Genomic DNA, 20,089 nt, shown 5'->3' with positions numbered 1-20,089 from the left:
ATTAATTTTCAAGCCCAAAAGGTTGATCCTTTCCTAGGGAACACTTTAATGTTTTTGCTGTTTTTAAAGGTAGTTGATTTTGATGTATATCTGTCACCTGCTGTGAACTCAGTTTAAAGCCTTTAAGACAACTACACAACTTTAAGAAACATATCTGATTTGATTTCTAAAAAAAGTTCCTTAGACTTCAGCTAATCAGTTTAAAGTACATTATTCTTTTATTGTCTCTATAGATATTCTTTAGTGGGAATATAAATTTAAAAAGTAAATCCTATTACCATTAGTAAATTCTGAATCTTAATATCTCCATATTCTTTTTTTGTGTGTGATGTCAGTTAAAGCATTAGTTTTTAATCTATTACTAACCAATAAGAATACGTTATTATGCATAATTTGCCAAGCAGCTTTTAAAAACACAAAGATTTAGTTCGTCCTTTGGAAAGATCTAGCTAAAAAAGAAAATTGTAACTACTAAATTTAAATTCTAGCCTAAGCACTCAAATTTAAAACCTGTAGAAGAAAGTGACACTTTTTGAATTACAAGGTAGATTTGCATTTTTGATGTAACTTATTTGGACTTTAAAGAGCAAATACTTTTATTGGTCAAATGTTAATCTTTGTTTCTAGAATGTTAAAGATGCTGGTGAAAAGGAAGATAAATGGAATATAACATGAGTAGGAAACTAAATACTGCCTTTTATATTCATTTTAACTTTATATGTTAACATAGATATGACTCATACTTGCAAAAAAATTAAAAGGGGGGATTCGACAGAATATTTGATGAAAAGTTAAGAATTAATTCACATGTGGATCAAATAAATATAAATTTAGAGGATTTTATCTTTATTTTATTTTATTAATGTAAGCTAAAGTAATTATTTTCTTTCGTATTTCTTAACTGTTGTCATTTTGATTATTTTATAGGAAAGAAGCAGCAGATTTTCATGTAGACCACCAATCAAGGCCCTTTTTCAAGTAGGTGCTTCATTTGAGGGCTAGTAGTCTATAATGGAGAATATCCTAGAAAACTACAGAGTTATATTTTTACAATTCAAAAATTTGAAATTAATCTGTCAAAAGGACCATAGCAACATCTTGCAACTGCACAATATTCTTTTCTAAGAATTGTTTTCTCTGTTTTTTCATTAGATAAGAATTCTTATATCTCATCATTAAGAATCTTAAACTTTAATCAGAAGTAGATAAGATGATTTGTTTAAATTACAAGGAGAATAGCTTTCTTTTTAGATTTCAGTGGATTAAAAATAGAATGATAATTATATTTTGTGTTGAATATTTTCATTGTGCTTCTAAGCTCTCTTATTTAGGTAGTCATGTATACATAAAATGATGTTCAGAGAACCCTTATATTTCAACTAAATAGTTTGATATATATTTTATTTCTTGGAATATAGCAAATAGTATATGTTAGAAACTGTAAATATTTGGGATGTAATTAAATGTAAGTGAATATTATGTATACTCATATTATAGACAAAGGAATGTGTTTACATTTCTAATAAAGAAGAATGTTGTATTAGCCAAACTGCTACAATAAATATGCCATTTGGTATCCGTACAAACTAGTGGGTTTTTTTAAAGCTTTATATAAGAAAAATTATTATGTTATAGATTATTTTAAATCAAGCATTATAAAATATTCCTAAGCCTTGTTAGAATAGGCATAAAAAATTTTCTTAGCAATTGATAGAAATTATTTGTTACAGTCTTTGTATATGTTTGTAGGATTGAATTACAGCTCCTCGTTTAATGTCTTATGTGTAATCTCTAGTGGTAAATTTTATTAAATGGGTGAATTAACTAGTTGTCTGGTGTTGGGAAAGATATAACAGATGACTAGCTACAGTAACTGGAAATCATTTCATAAAGCAGTATTTTATCATCAGACACATCCAATATTATTACCTGCCACACTAATGTAGGCTGCTTCTACTCTGTGTTTTGAGAATTCTGAGGAACTTAGATTATAAGTTTCTTGAATGGGAGTGGTCTTGTTTTATAACATAGATTCTGACATATAGTAGGTAATCATTAAATGCTTATTGAATGGATAAACATGGATTTGCTCCCTTGATTGGGTTCCTTAGATTTAATGGTTGGTTTTTGTTTTGTTTTCTTTTTTGGCAGCTAATTTCTAGCAAAATATGTATGAGGCCTGTGGGCCTCTTAGGGTAGAGAATGTGAATGCTTCTTTGTATGTGTTATTTCTTAAAAATGTTCACCAAAATAGATTGGAGTTTGTTTAAAAAGGAAGTATTGAAGGGAGTTAGCTCATGTAACATGCTGCATGAGGGTAGGAAGTGTGTAAAACAGTGGTAAGTTAATAGGCACAAAAGGGCTTGTCACACCATGCTTCTTTCTTCAGGAGGGTCCTGTCCTCTGCTTTAGATAAGAGAGAAACACAGGCTTAGTTTTAAAAAGTACTTTGTCTCTGCATAACACAGTAGGAGGGAGGGTGTCACTTATTTCACAGTTAAACTTGTCATTGCTGCCTTGTACACATGTAGTAATGAAAAAATAAAATGAGGTATCATTTCTCTCATGCCTTGGGGTACTATGATTCAGTGTTAGATTTTTAATCAAGAACCTATATGAATGCTTTAATAATTTAAGATAGGAATAACCCAGAGTAGCTTTTATATCCATAAAAGGATATTTCTTGAATGTCTGTTGATTTCCTTTTTCTTTATCACTAAACCAATTCATCTTTATTTATTAAGAGTTCTGTGTCAGTCTTTGAATTATAATAGTTCTACACACAAAAAAATTAAATAAATTCTTACTGAAAATATGTTATAAGACACCAGTCTCATCACTTTCTATATTACGAAATTGTAATTGACTGCAATGGCAAACCACATGAAAATAAAAAGGAAAATTTTTCTGTTATCTTTCAGAGCAATAGGAAAAGCATGGATCAACAATATGCATTTGAAGTCAATGAAATAGCAAAATAGTGATTTTTCTGCTAAGAGTGGTTGATTTGACATTACTAATAATTTGTAGTGAATTAGGGCACTACAAGACACTTGATTTATGAAAATTTTATTCTGTCCATGTAAAGTTCACCATGCACAATAGTTCTGAGATCATAATATTCATGTCCATGTTGAAATACTCAAACATATCCGTGTTGAGAGAGATGCCAATATATCTTTGATGTTGAGAGGTTGATAGAAAAAGATGTAAATCAGTCTTTTAAATGTTTTATAGTGAGCTGATCCAGTTTATTACAAGTGGTCCTATTATTGCCATGGAGATTTTAAGAGATGATGCCATATGTGAGTGGAAAAGACTACTTGGACCTGCAAACTCTGGGGTGGCACGTACAGATGCCTCTGGAAGCATTAGAGCTCTCTTTGGAACAGATGGCATAAGAAATGCAGCTCACGGCCCTGATTCATTTGCTTCTGCTGCCAAAGTAAGGTGTTTTTAAAATATTTTAATTCTGTTTTAGTTTTGTTAAATGTTTTATGTCAAAGTAGACCATTTCAGCCACTAATAACATAGGGTGATTTATACAACTGACCTACTAGTAGAGAAGACCTTTGACTTTTTGCCTTGGATCAAACTGTTTCCTTTGTGAACTGGTAACCTGGTCATGGTTAAGATAAATTTTCTCCAATTAAAACACTTATCATAACATTTCTTGTTCTAAAGACTTAAATAACTAAGGCTCATAAATGTTTGAATTGCTGAATTAATGTAAGAATACCAGTTTATGTATAGTAGATATTCAGAAAGAAGGCATCATTTGGTATTTTATTTCTTTGATTCAGACATATTACTATGCTTTGAAGCTTAAGACTCTTTTATTTTCCTATATATAGCAAGTGTTTATGAAAAAGTTTCCCTATAATTACTACTTATTTTAAATCCATATAAATAAGGTATTACTCCAAAATTGGACTTATACTCAGGTTATTTAAGAAAGTATAAGTTTATTGCTAACATCGTGAGCAGTTTCCTAGCTAAATTAATATGGTTCTTAATCTGGTCATGTTTGCAATGAATAAATATTAGACAATTTTATAATAATTGATTTTTTTCTTTTTCTTACAACTCCATCAGCAAGTCCTTTCATCTCTGCTTTCAAAATAGGCCCTGACTCTGGTCATTGTGATGTAAATCACTGTTGTATTTTGCCAGGACTACCGCAATAGTCTCCTATTTCTTCTTTCTTCTTTCTTCTTCCTTTACACTCAATTTATGAAAATTTTACCTTGCCTAAGTAAAATTAACTGTACCTAGTGATCTTTTTAACAAATCAGTTAACATTCACCTGTTGAGAACCCTTCAGTGAATTTCTATCTCTTGTGGAAAAAAATCTAAAGTCTTTATTGTAGCCTCTAATGCTCTGCCTGATTTGGCCACTATCTATCTTTTACAACTTTATGTCCAATCCACCTCTACCTTAGTCACTGTGTTCCAGGCATACTGATCATCTTGCTGTTCCTTGAATAGCATATTTCTGCCTGGAATATTCAACTAACAGCAAAGAGGGCAGTGTGCTTGGATGGGAATGAGGGAGGGAGGGAAAGTCACAGAAGTAATCAGGAGAGATCATATGGTCTTGTTGGTCATAGTATTTTTAGTAGTATTTTTTACTTAGAGAAAAATTGAGAGCCTTTTCAGGATTTTGAGCAGAGGACTAGCATGTTTGACTTGCCATTTAAAAGGATCATTCTGGTTGTTGCATTGAGAATGGCTGTAGAGGGCAAGAGTAGCAACAGGGAGCCTAGTCAAGAGTCTGTTGCAATAATTCAGGGAGATGATGGCTTGGACCAAGATGGTAGCAATGAGAGAAGTATATAAATATATTTAAAAATACATTTTAATGGTTAAAAGTCAAATGAACAAGATTTCATGCCATATCGAATGTGGAATATGAGAAAAAGAGATATCGAGGATTACTCCAAAGTTCTTATCCTGAGCAACTGAAAGGATAGAATTTGCATAAACTGAAATTGGAAAGGCTGTGGCTGGAGTCTGTGTGGATGGAAAGTCAGAAGTTATACTTTGAACATTTGCAAACTTACCATGCATGTTTGCTCTTTAAATAGAGGTTTTGAACAAAAAAATGAATATGCGAGGTTGGGAACAAGGTCTGGGCTAAAGACGTAAATATAGGAGTTATCAGCACATAGATGGTATTTAAAGCCATGAGACTAGTTGAGATTTCCAAATGGAGGGTATAGATAGAAAAGTAAAGAGGACCAAAGATGCTGCTTTTACTTATTCTACCCCTCTTCCTTGGAATGCCCTCTCTCCCTTTGTCCAGGTAATTTTTATTTGTCCTTTGAAACTCAACTCAGAATTCTTTACATATTATGAATGCAAATTCTTTTTCCAACTATGTGATTTGCCAATATTTTTTCATAGTGTGTGGTTTGCATTTTCATTCTCTTTAACAGCATCTTTGGATGAGCAGAAGTTTTTACTTTTTATGAAGTTCAGTTTATCAATTTGTTCTTTCATGTATTGTGCTTTTTGTGTCACATCAAAGAAACTGTTGCCTCATCCAAGGTCACAAAAATTGTCTCCTTTGTTTTCTTTTGGAAATTTTATAGTTTTAGGTTTTGCATTTAGCTCTATGATCCATTTTGAGTTAATTTTTATGTATAGTGCAAGGTATAACCACAATTTGTTGTTTTGCATATGGATCTATGGTTTTTCCAGCACTATTTGTTGAAAAGACTATTCTTTCTCCACTTAGTTGCCTTTGAACCTTTGTTGAAAATGTATTGACTATATATGTGTGGGTCTGTTTCTTATTCTGTTCTGTTCTATTTATTTGTCTCTCTTCATACCGATTTTGCATTTATTAAAAAAAAAAAAAAAACATTCCTATTAACAGATGGGCAAAAGATTTGAACAGGAACTTTACCAAAAAAGATTTATGAATAAGAATGGTAAATAAACACATTAAAAGTATACAGCATCGTTAGACATTAGGGAAATGCTAAAACCACAATGAGATACCACTACACATCTATTAGAATGGCTAAAATTTAAAAGACTGACCATATCAAGTGGCAAGGATGAGGAGGAATTAGAACTGTCATATACTGCTGGTGGGAATTAAAAATGGTACAGCACTTTGGAAAACAGTTCAGCAGTTTCCTAAAAAGGTAAACACAGATCTACCCTATGATACAGTCATTCCACTCCTAAGTATTTCCCCAAGGGAAATGAAAGCAAAGGTCAATACAAGGAGGACTTTTAGATGAATACTCATAACAGCTTTATTTGTAATAGCCAAGAACTAGAAATAACTCAAGTCCAATGGGTGAATAGATAAATAAGCCAAGGTATATCCATACATAGAATACTGTTTGGCAATAAAAAGGAACAAAAGTATTGATGTATGCTACAGGGGATGAATCTCAAAATAATTTTGCTGGGTGAAAAAAGCAAGACAAAAGACCATGTACTGTATAATTCTATTTATATAAAATTGTAGAAATTATAATGACAGAAAGCAAAGCAGTGGTTATAGGGGAAAAAGAAAGGCAGGGAGTGGCAGAAGAAAGATATTACCAAAGAGGAAGAGAGATGACATATATGTTTATTATCTTGATTGTGGTGGAATTTGCATAGAAGTAAACATATATGGGTACAAAACTGTGCTATCTACCCTAAGTGAATCATTGTGCAGTATATGCATGTATTGAAACAACACACTCTACCCCACAAATGTGTACAAGTAAATATTAAAATATTTTGAATAAAAATTTTTTAAATGCAACTTAAAAGACTTATCAAATTGTATACTTCAAATATGTGTAGTTTAATGTATGCCAATTATACCTCAATAAAGCTATTAAAAAACTCAGCTCTACTTAACTATTACCAGTTTCTTGATTCTGAGTGAGAACTGAGTGAGGTACCCTTCCTTCTGCTTTCTTAATCCCTGTTGCATACCTATATAACTTACCTTGTCTAAAAAGTACTTGTTTTTATATCTATCCTGCTAGTAGACTGAATTCCTTTAGGTTGTCTATTTCATTGTCATATCTCCAGGAGCTAGTTTACAGGGTCAAAAAAGTTTTAGAATTAAAAGTGACAACAAACCTAACATTTATTGAGTGCTCACTATGTTGCAGGCACAGTTCTAAGCAGTTTATTATCTCATTTAATTTTCACAATATACTGTGTGTTCATTTTTATCACCTCAATGTACAGTTGCAGAAACTGAAAACAGAATTTTAAATCACATGCCCACATGAGAACTTAAGCCCAGGCAATCTGGCTCCAGAACCCCTGTGCTTAGCTACCACTCTCCACTGTGTGTGCTGAAAATAGTAACCTACCTTGTTTTAAACATTACTGCCTTCTACAATATGAAAGTAATGGAAATACCACTCAGAGAATTTGGAAATTATAGTAATGAAAATTTGTCATTAATAATCCTTCTAGCAATGGTTATAGTTTATCTATTTATAGCATATTCCTTCTAGCTCATTCCTTTATGTATACAATTTATATAGTAAACATTCTTTTATGTAGTTTTAATTTAATTTGATATTTTGTTCCATTTAATTATATCATAACATTTTACATGTTACCAGGTTACTGTTAGATCAGTATATTCTCTTGCATGGATATAACATGATTTATTTAATCATTCCTTTTCCTTGGAATAGTAAGGAACATTTGGAATGTATGTTTTGTTAGGTTTCAATTTTATTTTTCACATTTAAAAATAGTGGTGTGTTATTCATGTGGCTTCATATTTTATTTTTTAATGTTTTGGATCATTTCTAAGAACAGATTTGTTATTTGATATTAGGAGAGTATGTGGAGAGACAGTTAATTGTGTTTTTTGCCGTTTCATCTGGGGCATTTACCAAAATGATATTTATTAAAAATTACTATGTACTAGTAAAAAGTTTTAGGGAAACATTTAATTTGTAACCTCTTAGCAATACTTATGTTATTACAATTAAAAATACTAATGTAGATTAGTCAAATTCTTCAGTGAGATTACCATGGGATCTTATCAGAGTGAAAATTTATGAAGCAGGGTGACTATACATTTTATAATTTGTTAAAAAATAGTAAAAAATTATACACTTAAAGCTTATCAAATTGAGTCTGATTTTTTAATCTTTTGGAAAGTTACAAATATTCATCTTCTCCTGTGAGACAAATGAGGGAAATATAAAAGGCCAAAAGTCATAGCAGGAACCCTTGGAAGGAGAAGAGCTTAATGCAAATCTCAAAGGAACATGGACTTTTTTGTGTGCGACTTTACATTTATTGTGCGAAAACTTGAATTAGTTGCCATAACAATGACCTGGTAAAAGTGTTCTTGCAAATGTTCTCTTGGATTAATAGGTGGGGTAGGTATGACAACCTGCACAGGAAGAAAGAGAAAGCAAAGGCATAAAATAGAATTATTCACTTTCACTAAGATATATTCAAGTAAAACCTTTATACTCTTTGTCTTAAATAAATATTTATTCCGTATATATAAATGGAAAGCTGGCATTTCCATTTTTAAAAATTAAGCAAGAAAAAAAATTAGAGGAAAGTTGAGACAAAAATTATTGGTCAGGTAATTGGTTAAATAATTTGTTAAACTAGAGGTAGAACAATTTAGCATTGCTTTCCACTTTGGAAAGACAGATGATAGAAAAAGTTCAGTGCTTTGGAGCCAGAATAACTTGGATTTGAATCCTGGCTTTGCTACTTGCTAACTTGTAAGGGCTTGTTACTCAAGTTTTCTGATTCTCATTTTTCTCATTCATACAATGTAGATACATTTACTTTATTTAACATATGCATAATTTATAAGTTTATGAATTTCAGTCATTCCAAGATATTTATTGAGAAATTACTAGTGAACAAAACAAAGTCCCTACTCACAAGGAGCTTACATCTCTTCTGATGAGGGGGTGTCAGATAATAAACACATAAATAGGCATATAACTTGTTGGGTGGTAAGTACACTGAAGAAAATAAAGCAGGGGAAGGGAATAGAAAAAGACCAGGATGGAGAAACTATCATGTGTTGAGCAGGGGTGTGGAATGCTGTTAAATACAAGATATTCAGGAAGTCCTTGCAATCTCTGGTTTGAGCAGAGATCTAAAAGAAGTGGCAGAAAAAAACATGCAAATATCTGAGGAAAGAGCATTCCAGGAAGAAAGGGAATTATACATGCAAAGATTCTGAGATGGGAACATATTTGCTATGTCCAAGGAGCAGTGAGGAGGCAAGGCCAATGATGCCAGGACAGAAATGTAAATGGTGGAAATAGCAGGAGATTAGATCAGAGGTACAGTCAGCAGGCAGATCATATAAGACCTGGCAGGACATCTAGGACTTTAAAATTCATTCCAAATGAGATAGGAGACCATGGAGAGTTCTGGATGGAGGAGTGACAGGATCTAAGGTTTTTACAAGTTTCATTCTGACTGCTCTGTTAATAATAGAGTCAAGCATGGTGAAGGTAGTTATGTTATGGGAAGAGTTGAAATGGGAGATCATTTAGGAAGTTAGTGCTGTCATCAAAGGTAGAGTTGGAGGTGGCATGGACCAGGGTGATAGATGTGGAGGGGTTAGATTTTGGATATATTTCAAAGAATAGATTAGATCCTGATTAGGTGGGTGAATGAGAAAAGAAGAAAAGATATCAAGGATCACTTTTTTTTTCTTTGCTTATGCAATTTGAAGGATAGGGAAAACAGGGTGGAAGAGAATAGATTTGGGAGAGACTGTGAAAGAAGGAATTGTTTTGGACATTTTAAATATGAGATGTCTGTTAAGTGGTAGTTGCATAGTTCTGGGTGTAGAGTTTAGGGAGGAGGTTGGACTGGAGATAAAGATGTGGGAACCATCATAATAGGTGACATTTAAAGACATGGGACTTGATGGGCTGGCTGGTTAGCTCAGTTGGTTAGAGAGCGGTATTACAACACCAAGGTCAAGGGTTTGGATCCTTGTACCGGCCAACCTCCAAAAACCAAAAATGAATAAATATAAAGACGTGGGACTTGAGGAGTCACCAAGAGAGTGACAGTAGATAGAAGACAGACTAAGCCCAGGAGCCCTCCAGCACTTAGAGGTCAGCTAGGTAGGAGAAAACCATCAGAGGAGACTGAGAAGGAGCAACCAGTGAGGTAGGAAGAAAACCAAGTGATGAAAGCATTCCAGGGTGTAGGGAGTGTCAACTGTATCAAACACTGGCCAAGTAAGGTGAGGTCTGAGAATTAACCAGCAGATTTGGCAACATGGAGGGGATAAGAGGTTTTGATGAGCAGCTTTGGTGGCATGAAAGCCTGATTAGTCATGGGTTCAAGAGAGACTGAAGGAGAGGTAGTAGAGACAAAGAATAAAGACATCTCTTTTAAGGAGTTTTGTTCTGAAGGCAGCAGAGAAATGGGAACTCCAGAAAGGGCACGCCCTTTCCAGTTTGCAATTCTACCGTGCTGTCTTGTCACACCAGGTCTACTTCATTCTTTCCTTGATTACCTGCCGGTCCCCAAATGATATCTGAGTTTTCATCTGTACTATAAAAGTTCTAGGAGACTGTAATCAAAACATCTGGTACAGGACTAGAAGTGGTAGTTGTTGTTATTGATCAAGAATATGGTGGAGAAGCACTTGATGTCTAAAGAATAGAACATTTTAATTTTATTCTAAAATGCCTAACCATTGGAATCACTCAAGTATATACAAGGGTACTTCAAAAATTTTGTGGAAAGATAGAATTAAAAGATAATGCAAATCTTTCCATGAACGTTTTGAATTACCCTTTTACACTAGCATTTGAACAATTTCTCTTTCTCCCTTGTGTTTTTTTTTTAAATGTTCATCAGTGTGACATATTAACATATCCTATGATCTTTCAATTTTAAATTCAATGAAAAATGAGTATTTACTTTGAGCCAGGAATTGTTTTTAGGTGTTATGGTGCCTACAGAGCTAGGCAAGTTAGTTCCTTTCTTCATATTTGTAATTTGGTAATGGGTAAGGGGAAGTACAAGATGTTGACTGGAGGCACCAGGAAAGGCCTCCTAGAAGATGTGGTATTTGAAGGAGCCCTTTACACAATGGTAGGCTTCTTCATAGCCTGGGACAGAAGACTTTATAGGGAATAGTAGAAATAGTAGTAGTAAAAGCTTCTAAGCAGGAAAGCATCTAAGTAATTTAAAAAACTGACTAGTTGATTATCTATGTGGTTAATTCAAATTGCTGAGTTGTCATTTTAATGAACTATGTGCAAAAGCAAGTAACACAGCCTGAATCTGGCTATAAAATATGGTTCATTTGATATGATTTTATACTAGGACTATAATATTAGTTTAAACTAACTATAATTCTCAGGTTCCTGAATGTTAATCTGTGTTTCTATAAAGATTTCCTAGTTTTTAATTTTATTTTACATATTTTATTGAAAAATTTAAAATGAGATCTCTGCCTCATGTAGTAATGCTTTGGGGAAAAATAAGAACTTAATATTTGTTACTTCCAAGATTCAAAATTTGTTGAGACATTGTCAGTTATAATCCTGAGACAGAATGATCCATACTGTCATTGCTTTGATTAATCCTTTATTTATTTATTTACTTATTTTTAAATTTAAAACTTTTTTATGTCCATAAATATAACTTCAAAAGTCAATACAGAAACAACAATATGTATAAATCAATTGAAAAACTGATAACTATAGAAAATGGTCATACAACAATAGTAATCAATCAAAATGGTGATCAAAGATATAAATACTGGCTCAAATCCAATAATAATTTAAGAAAATGAGACCTCTTTCAGACTTACAAAGCTGTCACATTTATTGATATTAGACCTTTTAGTACTTCATAATTTCTTCTGACTGTAAATTTTGAAACAGGGTTAACTGAGTCTTTGCAAAATTCATTTTTAGAAAATTCGAAATGAAGAATTTATGTAATGAAACTTTAAAAGTAATTGCATAGTTTCTCCTCCCTACCCCCCCACAGAAATATCCTATGAGTTCAAGGTGAAAGATCACATATGTCAAAGTAATTTCTCTTGGTCTTTAGGAAATGGAGTTGTTTTTTCCTTCAAGTGGAGGTTGTGGGCCAGCAAACACTGCAAAATTTACCAGTTGTACCTGTTGCATTATTAAGCCCCATGCTGTCAATGAAGGTAAGTGCTATGTTAAATACAGTGTATCCAGTAGTCCAACACATTTTGTTAAAAAGTATAGTTCATTTAGCTAACATTTATTTTCTTGATGTGTTTTACACATAGAAATTAAAGTATACTTTTAATATATCTACTTTTTTGAAAGTACATGGATAAAGGTGACAAAATATAAAGGAAAATCTGTCTAAATCTGTATTCATCTTTCTCTTTGTATCTGTGCATTTTTAGAAGGTGTTCTTGTATTGTTTGTCATGGTCATGCTTACTCATCCTCTTATAGGTCTTGATTCCTTGACTTTTAATCTGCCTTCTCTCTTTCCAATCATGTAACTGTGATTCACTTAAATAGCACTCCTAATGAACAATTTAAAATAAGGTCTACTATACCTGCAGTGTACCTTTCCTGAAAAAGTAGGAGAAACTTCTTTCAGTTCTCAGTGTTTGGAAGAGTTCTTTGACTGATATGAATATATATATGAGGGTACTTCAAAAAGTTTGTGGAAAAATAGAATTAAAACATAATTTGAATCTTTCCATGAATTTTTTTAAGATCCCCTGTATATATACACCCCCCCACACACAAACACAGTGAGAGTTTGCAAGTTTTTTCTAATTTTTATCTCAATTTCTTCATCTATTTATTTTAGCCTATTAGACGTACTTTTGTCAGCTATCCCAAATCTTTTTGAAAGTGAGATGGGGTGTAATTAAAAAGTTCACCCTTAAAAAATTAGAATATACTAAATAATTTACAGGATTGGATTTTTAAATGTTATGTTTTCTAAGAATCAAAATAATTCATGTATATACTAGAAATATTGGAAAATAAAAAACATAAAAGAGAACAATATAAAATTAACTTTTCTCATCATCTAGAGATAGTCATTGTAAGTAGTTTGACGCATTTTCTCAAATCCTTTCCTTCTGTATTTGTATGTGTGTGTACAATGATATGTGTGAATGTAATTGTTAACATGGTTGAGGTGTAGGTCTATAGTTTGTTTTAATTTAATTTTTGTGAGCATTTTTGGCTGCCCTCAAGTCTTCAGGAATATTTTAATAGTTAATAGCAATCATATAGATATAGTGTAACATTTGGATACTTAGATTGTTTTCACTCTTTTGATATTCAAAGTAAAGCTTTGAAGAATATCTTTGTACAGAAATATTGGATGATATCTCTAATCATCTCCTCTGGCTAGTTTCCTAGAAGTAAAATTATTGGTTGAAAGGATATGAACCTTAAAGATCTTATTGCATAATTAATACTTCTTTAATTATTTAGGAAGTACTTTAATATCTTTTAGATCCTTTGGACCATAATTGATCCTTAGCACCATAATTAGAGGAAACTAACATGCATGATGAGTAGCAAACATTTATGGAGAATTACCACCACGTGCCAGGTAGCAGACCAGTACCTTACACATTATCTCCTTTAATCTTCACAGCAAGTACTCGTATATCAAGTTGGTAGATTTATCATTTTTTTCCCAGACAAGCAAGCTAAGGCTCCACGAGATTATTTTCCCTAATTTAGAGTAAGGAATCCAGGATGCAAAACCTGGTTTTTTTGTTTTTGTTTTTAACATTCATGTTTTTTACTCTGTACCCCAACAGCAATAACAACAAAAACACACATGGTTAGTAATAGTATTCCCGTGGTAATATTTGAAATGGCTGCTGTTGACAATCTATGAAAAGAAATGGGATCTTATGTTGCACCCATTTTTTTTACTTTGAGTGTGTGTGTGTGTGTATATGTATACACACACACACACACACACACAAAACACACACAAACGTCTCATCACATTCAAATATGTGTAAGTGTATATATACATGTACACACACGTACTCACTCATATATCACCCTAGGTAAGAAAAATGAGTGCAACATAAGATTCCATTTATTTTCATAGACTGTCAACAGTAGCCATTTCAAATATTACTGTCACTTCCCATGGAGGTGTTACTAACCATGTGATGTTTCTGTTGTTATTGCATGTGTGTGTGTATATATATATATACACATATATACACACATATATTTGAATGTAATGAGACAAGTTTTTGTTTAAAGGCCTCAACTTTTTAAAAAGTTTATCTTTGGCACCTTAATATGTTTTTTCTTTCTATTCTTCCTTTTTTTAAAAAAATGCTTTATTTAATTATACGTTTTTGAATGAGAATTATAGGAATCCATTGTTTTGAACTAAGCTCCTGCAATAGGCATTAGCAGATCAAACCAAAAATCAAAATCATGCTCAGGTTTCTTGTCATCAAACTAAAACTCCTGTTTTTTCTCCTGACCTTCTGAGAAATCAGGAGAGAGATTACAGCCAGTTTCCCAAACAGGACAGTTTCTGACCTTCTGAGAAATCAGGAGAGAGAGATTACAGCCAGTTTCCCAAACAGGACAGTTTCAATCTTCAATCAGCACGATAATGAAGTTCCCTGTGTCCTAATCCTTAACCTGACATTACCAATCGGTCATAGTTCTGTCTCTCTGTCCCTGTCTTATAAGGAAAGTAACTTTAATGACTAATCCACTTTTTCTCTTTGTTTATGCTTTGTTTACCCCTTTTCTGTCTATGAAAAGACAACTGTTCTTTGCTCTATTTATTCATTGGAACACATTCTATTTTATGGAATGAAGTGTTGCCTGATTCTAGAACCACAGTAAAGCCAGTTGAGATTTTTAAACTAAATTTGTTATAATTTTGTCTTTAACAGAGTTTTTATCTGATTTAATCTTTTAAATCTAATTTAATATTAGATTTAAAATAATGATGCATGGAAACACACTGAAGTTCTGTTTTTTTTTCATATTTTTCTAAGGAAAAATATGATGCATGGAAACAGACTGAAGTAAAATAAATTACTTATTTTATTAGTATTGGAATTAGAATAGATACTAGTTATATACCTTAATAAGTACACAGATAAATATAACTGAAATCTAATGAAAATGATAATGTAATAAGTGGAAGATAATGTCAAAATGACTAATTTTATTATATATAATTTTTATATTTATATAGGTTTAAATCATTTTTTAGACCTATTCTTTAACAATTATATTTCATATATTCCATATATTCATATTTGAAATATAACATTAAGGTATATAAATTAAGGCAAGAGGAATTTTTGTAAAATCTACTCAGATAGCCAAATGAACTTTGGAATTCCAAGGCTTTTTTTTTTTCTTTCTAAACATGGATTTCAGGGGTTACTGTAACAGCATTTTGAAATGTATAATTAATTCAGATTAGAGTTAAATTGTAACCATAATGAAATATAGTTTGAAGTTTCATATTGAATTTATTATTAGATTCACTTGGCCCCTTTCAATTGCTGGTTTATGTATAATCTTTTTCTATAATGGTATATTTAATTTTACCTAGTAAAGTTAAACTAAAATTTAACTAAGTACTGGGTACTTCCTAAGCACCTTCTGTATACTATTGCATTTAATCCATTGGTCTAGTATAGGCATGAAAGAAGAGATTTTAAAAAAGGAGTTGCTTATAAGAGAACAACTTAAATGGAATAGGGTTGTCTCTTCTGTTGACTGTCGACTTCTCAAAAAAATGGCTAGAATAGCCCTTTGATCAGGCAAAGCTGTTTATTGCTTTATGGAGTCATAGACTCTACAAGAGTAAGGCTGTGGGAAGATATTGACGAGTTTGGGGTCTAACCCTGAGAAGTTTAAGGTGGGTCTATCAGTGCAGAGATCTGATCAAGACTGGGCAAAGTTCATGACATAATGGTTTAGGAACAGCAAGTCAAGTAGAGGATCTTAGCTAAATCTTGTAAGTACACAGTTTGATAAGTGAGTTGTTTGTCCGGTGAAAAGGGGGCTGTTTGAGTAGTCTACTGTTGGGGAAAATGGATTTTGGGGAAATTCCTGAGGTTAAACAATTAAATTCCTTACTAATTTACACCCTTATCTTTCTGGGCAAGAATTTGTTGGCACAGACAGTAGTCAGGTGTAACGTAAGCAGCATTAGTTCTTAGTCTTATAGTTAATCTATGTGAATGCATAGATTTTGGCATTGAGCAATTTTACTGCATTTTTCATAACATAGTCCTTTCTGAAATTTAGTTTCTTCATCAGTAAAATGGGTCAAAATGGTTTAAAAGTTTCATCTCAGCCTTTAAGCACAGATATTCTATTATTCTGTGAAACTGTGGAAAATTCTTGTTTTTTAAATTATTCTGTGAAACTGAAAGAAAATTGCATTCTGTATCTCAATGTTGTGTTTTGGTTGTAAAATTAATTTCATTTTCATGGAGAATGTTTCAAAACAATTTTGGATTTTATTTTTAAAAGACATCGAGATACTGAGTTTTTTTGCATTTAATTAACTAGTAAGCAAATTATTTATTAGAATGTTGGCCAATATGTAAATTTAACATCAGAATTGGCTCTGATAAACTAATTGAAACAGAACTGGTAGCCCCAAGGTCTTATTTATTAAGCTTCTTATTTTTTAGAATTGGGTTATTCTTATTCAGAACCTCTTACTGAGTTTTAATATCCACCCTAAATGGTAGGTTTTTTTTTTTGTTTTTTGGTTTTTGTTTCTTTTCTGACCGGTAAGGGGATCGCAACCCTCCGCACGGTGTCGTACGCACCCCGTTCAGCCAGCAAGCGAACCGGCCATCCCTATATAGGATCCGAACCTGAGGCCTCGGAGCTACCAGTGCCGCACTCACCTGAGTGAGCCACGGGGCCAGCCCCCTAAATGGTAGTTTTGATGCTGGGTAGGCCAAGAGCCCTCGAGGACACATTCCATCCGGTGCAACCTCTTAAATTTGGGCTGTTTGAATTGTTTAAGTCCCCAGCTTTTCCGTATTGGATTTCCTTCATGCAGTTCAGCTCTGGGATATTGTAGAAATGGTGTGAATTTTTTGGTGTAAAAAGATTGGATTTAAACATTGTAAATATAACTCAGTTTCAACAAAAATTCTTGGAGTGGACCCAGTTTTTTTTAGAATGTCACAATGCTGAAATTTTTTTATTTTATGTTCTATCTGAAAAAGTAAACAATTGGATGGAATTTATAACAGATGCATCAGGTACATTGAACTAAATGTAAAACCCTGACTTTGAATGCATAGAGCTTAGCATGAATTTTTGAAACATAAAATTATAGTCAGTGAAAATATCCTTTGAATGTGTAAGTTATGGGAACTTTAGATTAAATTAGAGATTTCTTGATTTAGAAGGGACCACAGGAGTTCTGCTAGTTCCTACAAAAGAACCCTAACTTTCAGGAAGGATTATGTTTAACGGTCCTGAAGAGGTAGGTGTGTATTTAGCTTAAAAAAAAATCATTTAAAAATAGTGAAATATTGTTTGCTATTATGTTCCAACATCTAATAACATTTAGAGGAAAACAGGAATCTCTAGGATTTTCCATTATAATTATCTGGGTGAAGGCAGAAGGCCCTCAAAGAAGGCCTCCCCAAATCTTGTTAATGAGATTATTATAAAGGGCTTTTCCTGGATAAAGAACAACAAAAACAGTTTCATTTTTATTACTAATTGCAGTTAATATTTATGAAGTACTAAGTACCTTATGTGAATTATTTAATCCTTAAAACTATGAGGGTAGGTATTATTTGAAACTTATGTCACAAAGGAGAAAACCTAGGCAGTGAGGTGTTAAATAACTAGCCCAAAGTCACACAGCTTTTACATGGTGGGGTTGGGATTCATACCAAAGTTGTCCTTATGATAAGATTTAGAGAAATTACTGCATGTGTGGTCAAGATAATGGCAGTTCAGAGATGGATAATCAGCAAGTTCTTGAGAATTATGTACTTAAAATATCTCTCTAAAACTTTTCCAGTTAAATGGGAATAATACTTTTTATGTTTTAAAATATATTTATTTTAACTAAGAGCAGTCTTTTTTAGTTTATGTCTAGTTTTATATTTGGAAGAGTCTACTTTTCCTAAGTATAATTTATTTAGACTTGTTTTAGTTTGCTCTCTCCTCTGCCTCTGCACTCTAATGCCACTGCCTGCCTTTTGGTTCCCTATATACCCTTTGCTCCTTCTGTCCTTAGGGCCTTTTTACTCATTCTTCCCTTGCTTGGAATGTGCATCCCTTTCTTCTTCCCTGCACCCCCAAAATATCACTTCCTCAGGAAACCTAACACTCTCCAAAGTATGGTAGGTTCCCAAGTGACATGTTCTCTTGTCACTCTTTGCTTTTCCTTCATAGCACTTAGCACAGTTTGCTGTTATATATTATGAATACATATATAAATATAATATATATTATATATTGATTTTTAACTATGATCATTATCTTTCTTTCCCAGTAGATATAAATTCTGATTGCAGGGACAGTATCTGTTTGATTGTCAGACTTTTCTAAATGTTTTGTATTCCTCATTGTAATTTTTTTTTAGCTTATGTGTTATTTTGGAGTCTCTTTTAGTGTCTGAACATTATCAGAGAATGTTGTCTCTAGGAAATAGGTTTTTAGAAATTTATTTATCTCCTTTGTTACTGCATGGTTAAATAAAAAAAAATATTCTAATACGTGTTTGAAAAGAAGGGTATTTATTTGCTGATAGCCAACCTTATGGAGGAAAAAGGGTATTTGTTGCCGTGTCCTGTCTTTATACATAAATAATTATTGATTCAAATAGGTTGTTCAAATCTTTACCCTTGCTACTTTTTTTGTCTGCTTGATTTATCAGCTTCTGAAAAAATCTGTTAAATTCTCCCATGTTAAAATTACCTATTATTATTATGAATATGTGAGTTTTTCCTTTTAATTTTGACTGGCTTTGCTTTGCATATTCTGAGACTTTGTTGTTATGTGTGATTATTATGTTATTAGGTCTTTTTGCTCATTATGTAGTATTTCACTTTATTCCCATTGTTTTTTGTTTTTACCTTAGAGGGTGGCATATCTTTTTTTAACTTTAAGCCTTTTCCTTTTAATGTGTAACTTCTGTTCACTATGGCTGACTTTGGTTTCCTTTCTTAAAAATTTTTAATTTTTTTCAATCAAATCTAGTAGTCTTATAGTAGCTGAATTTGATTTATTCCCTTTTGTTGTGATTACTGCACTGTTTGGATTCATTTCTTCTTTTTTTTGCTTAAAAATAAATATTTCCACTCTTTTCCCTGCTCTTGTTTTTTTCTTTTTTTCTTTCTTTCCAGCTGTCTGTTGAATGGACAAAGTTTTCTTTATCACCTTCCTTCCCCTTTGTTTATTTGCTTGTTTGAAATCCATACATCAGGAGTCAGGAAACTACTGCACTTGGGCCAAATTTGGCCAGTTGCCTGGTTTTGTAAATAAAGTTTTATGGGAATACAGCCATACCCATTCATTTATGTATTGTCTATGACTGCTTTCATGCCACAGTAGCAGAATCGAGTACAAGTTTCAACAGATACCTTATGGCTTTCAAAGCCTAAAAATATTAATTATCTGACCCTTGACAGAAGAAGTTTGCTAACTTCTGCCATAAACTGTATGTTTTTAATTGGTTATTAGCCTAAATTTTAGCATGTGTACTTGACTCTAAATTTTATTAATAAAATTTAAACTTATTCATTCTCTCCAGATTTGTCCTGAGATAAAATTTTAGAATGCTTTGAACAGCCACTGACATATCCTCCCATTTTCCAAGTTATTGTGGTAAAAATGTTAATTCTCCCTTTTCACTTTATTTTTTAATCAACTTTATTGATGTATGTATATAATTTACATAACAAAATTCACACATTTTAATTGTACAGCTTTGGCAATATATTATAGTATCTCAAAATCTCAGAGTCAAGAAGTCCTTAATGGAGTTTCAAGATGGCGGCGGCTGCGGCGGCTGGCGCGGAGTAGCTGAGGTGGAAAAGGTGGCCACTGGGCCTCAGGCAGCCGGGAAACTTGTGGACCTTT

At 32.6% G+C, this 20,089-nt stretch overlaps 1 protein-coding gene across 3 annotated transcripts in view; it reads left to right on the top strand.

The window, feature by feature from the left end:
- NME7 (NME/NM23 family member 7) overlaps positions 1-20,089 on the top strand; it is a 220,727-nt gene that overhangs the window by 76,721 nt on the left and 123,917 nt on the right. For all 3 annotated transcript variants that reach the window (XM_063105506.1, XM_063105508.1, XM_063105507.1), the window contains exons 5-7: positions 928-978; positions 3,238-3,445; positions 12,055-12,160. In XM_063105506.1, coding sequence (XP_062961576.1) covers positions 928-978; positions 3,238-3,445; positions 12,055-12,160 — 365 coding nt within the window. The remainder of the gene's footprint in view (positions 1-927; positions 979-3,237; positions 3,446-12,054; positions 12,161-20,089) is intronic.

This window comes from Cynocephalus volans, chromosome 8 (genome assembly GCF_027409185.1).
Source record: "Cynocephalus volans isolate mCynVol1 chromosome 8, mCynVol1.pri, whole genome shotgun sequence".
Taxonomy (NCBI): Eukaryota; Metazoa; Chordata; class Mammalia; order Dermoptera; family Cynocephalidae; genus Cynocephalus; species Cynocephalus volans.
This window is presented reverse-complemented; position numbering and strand designations above follow the sequence as displayed.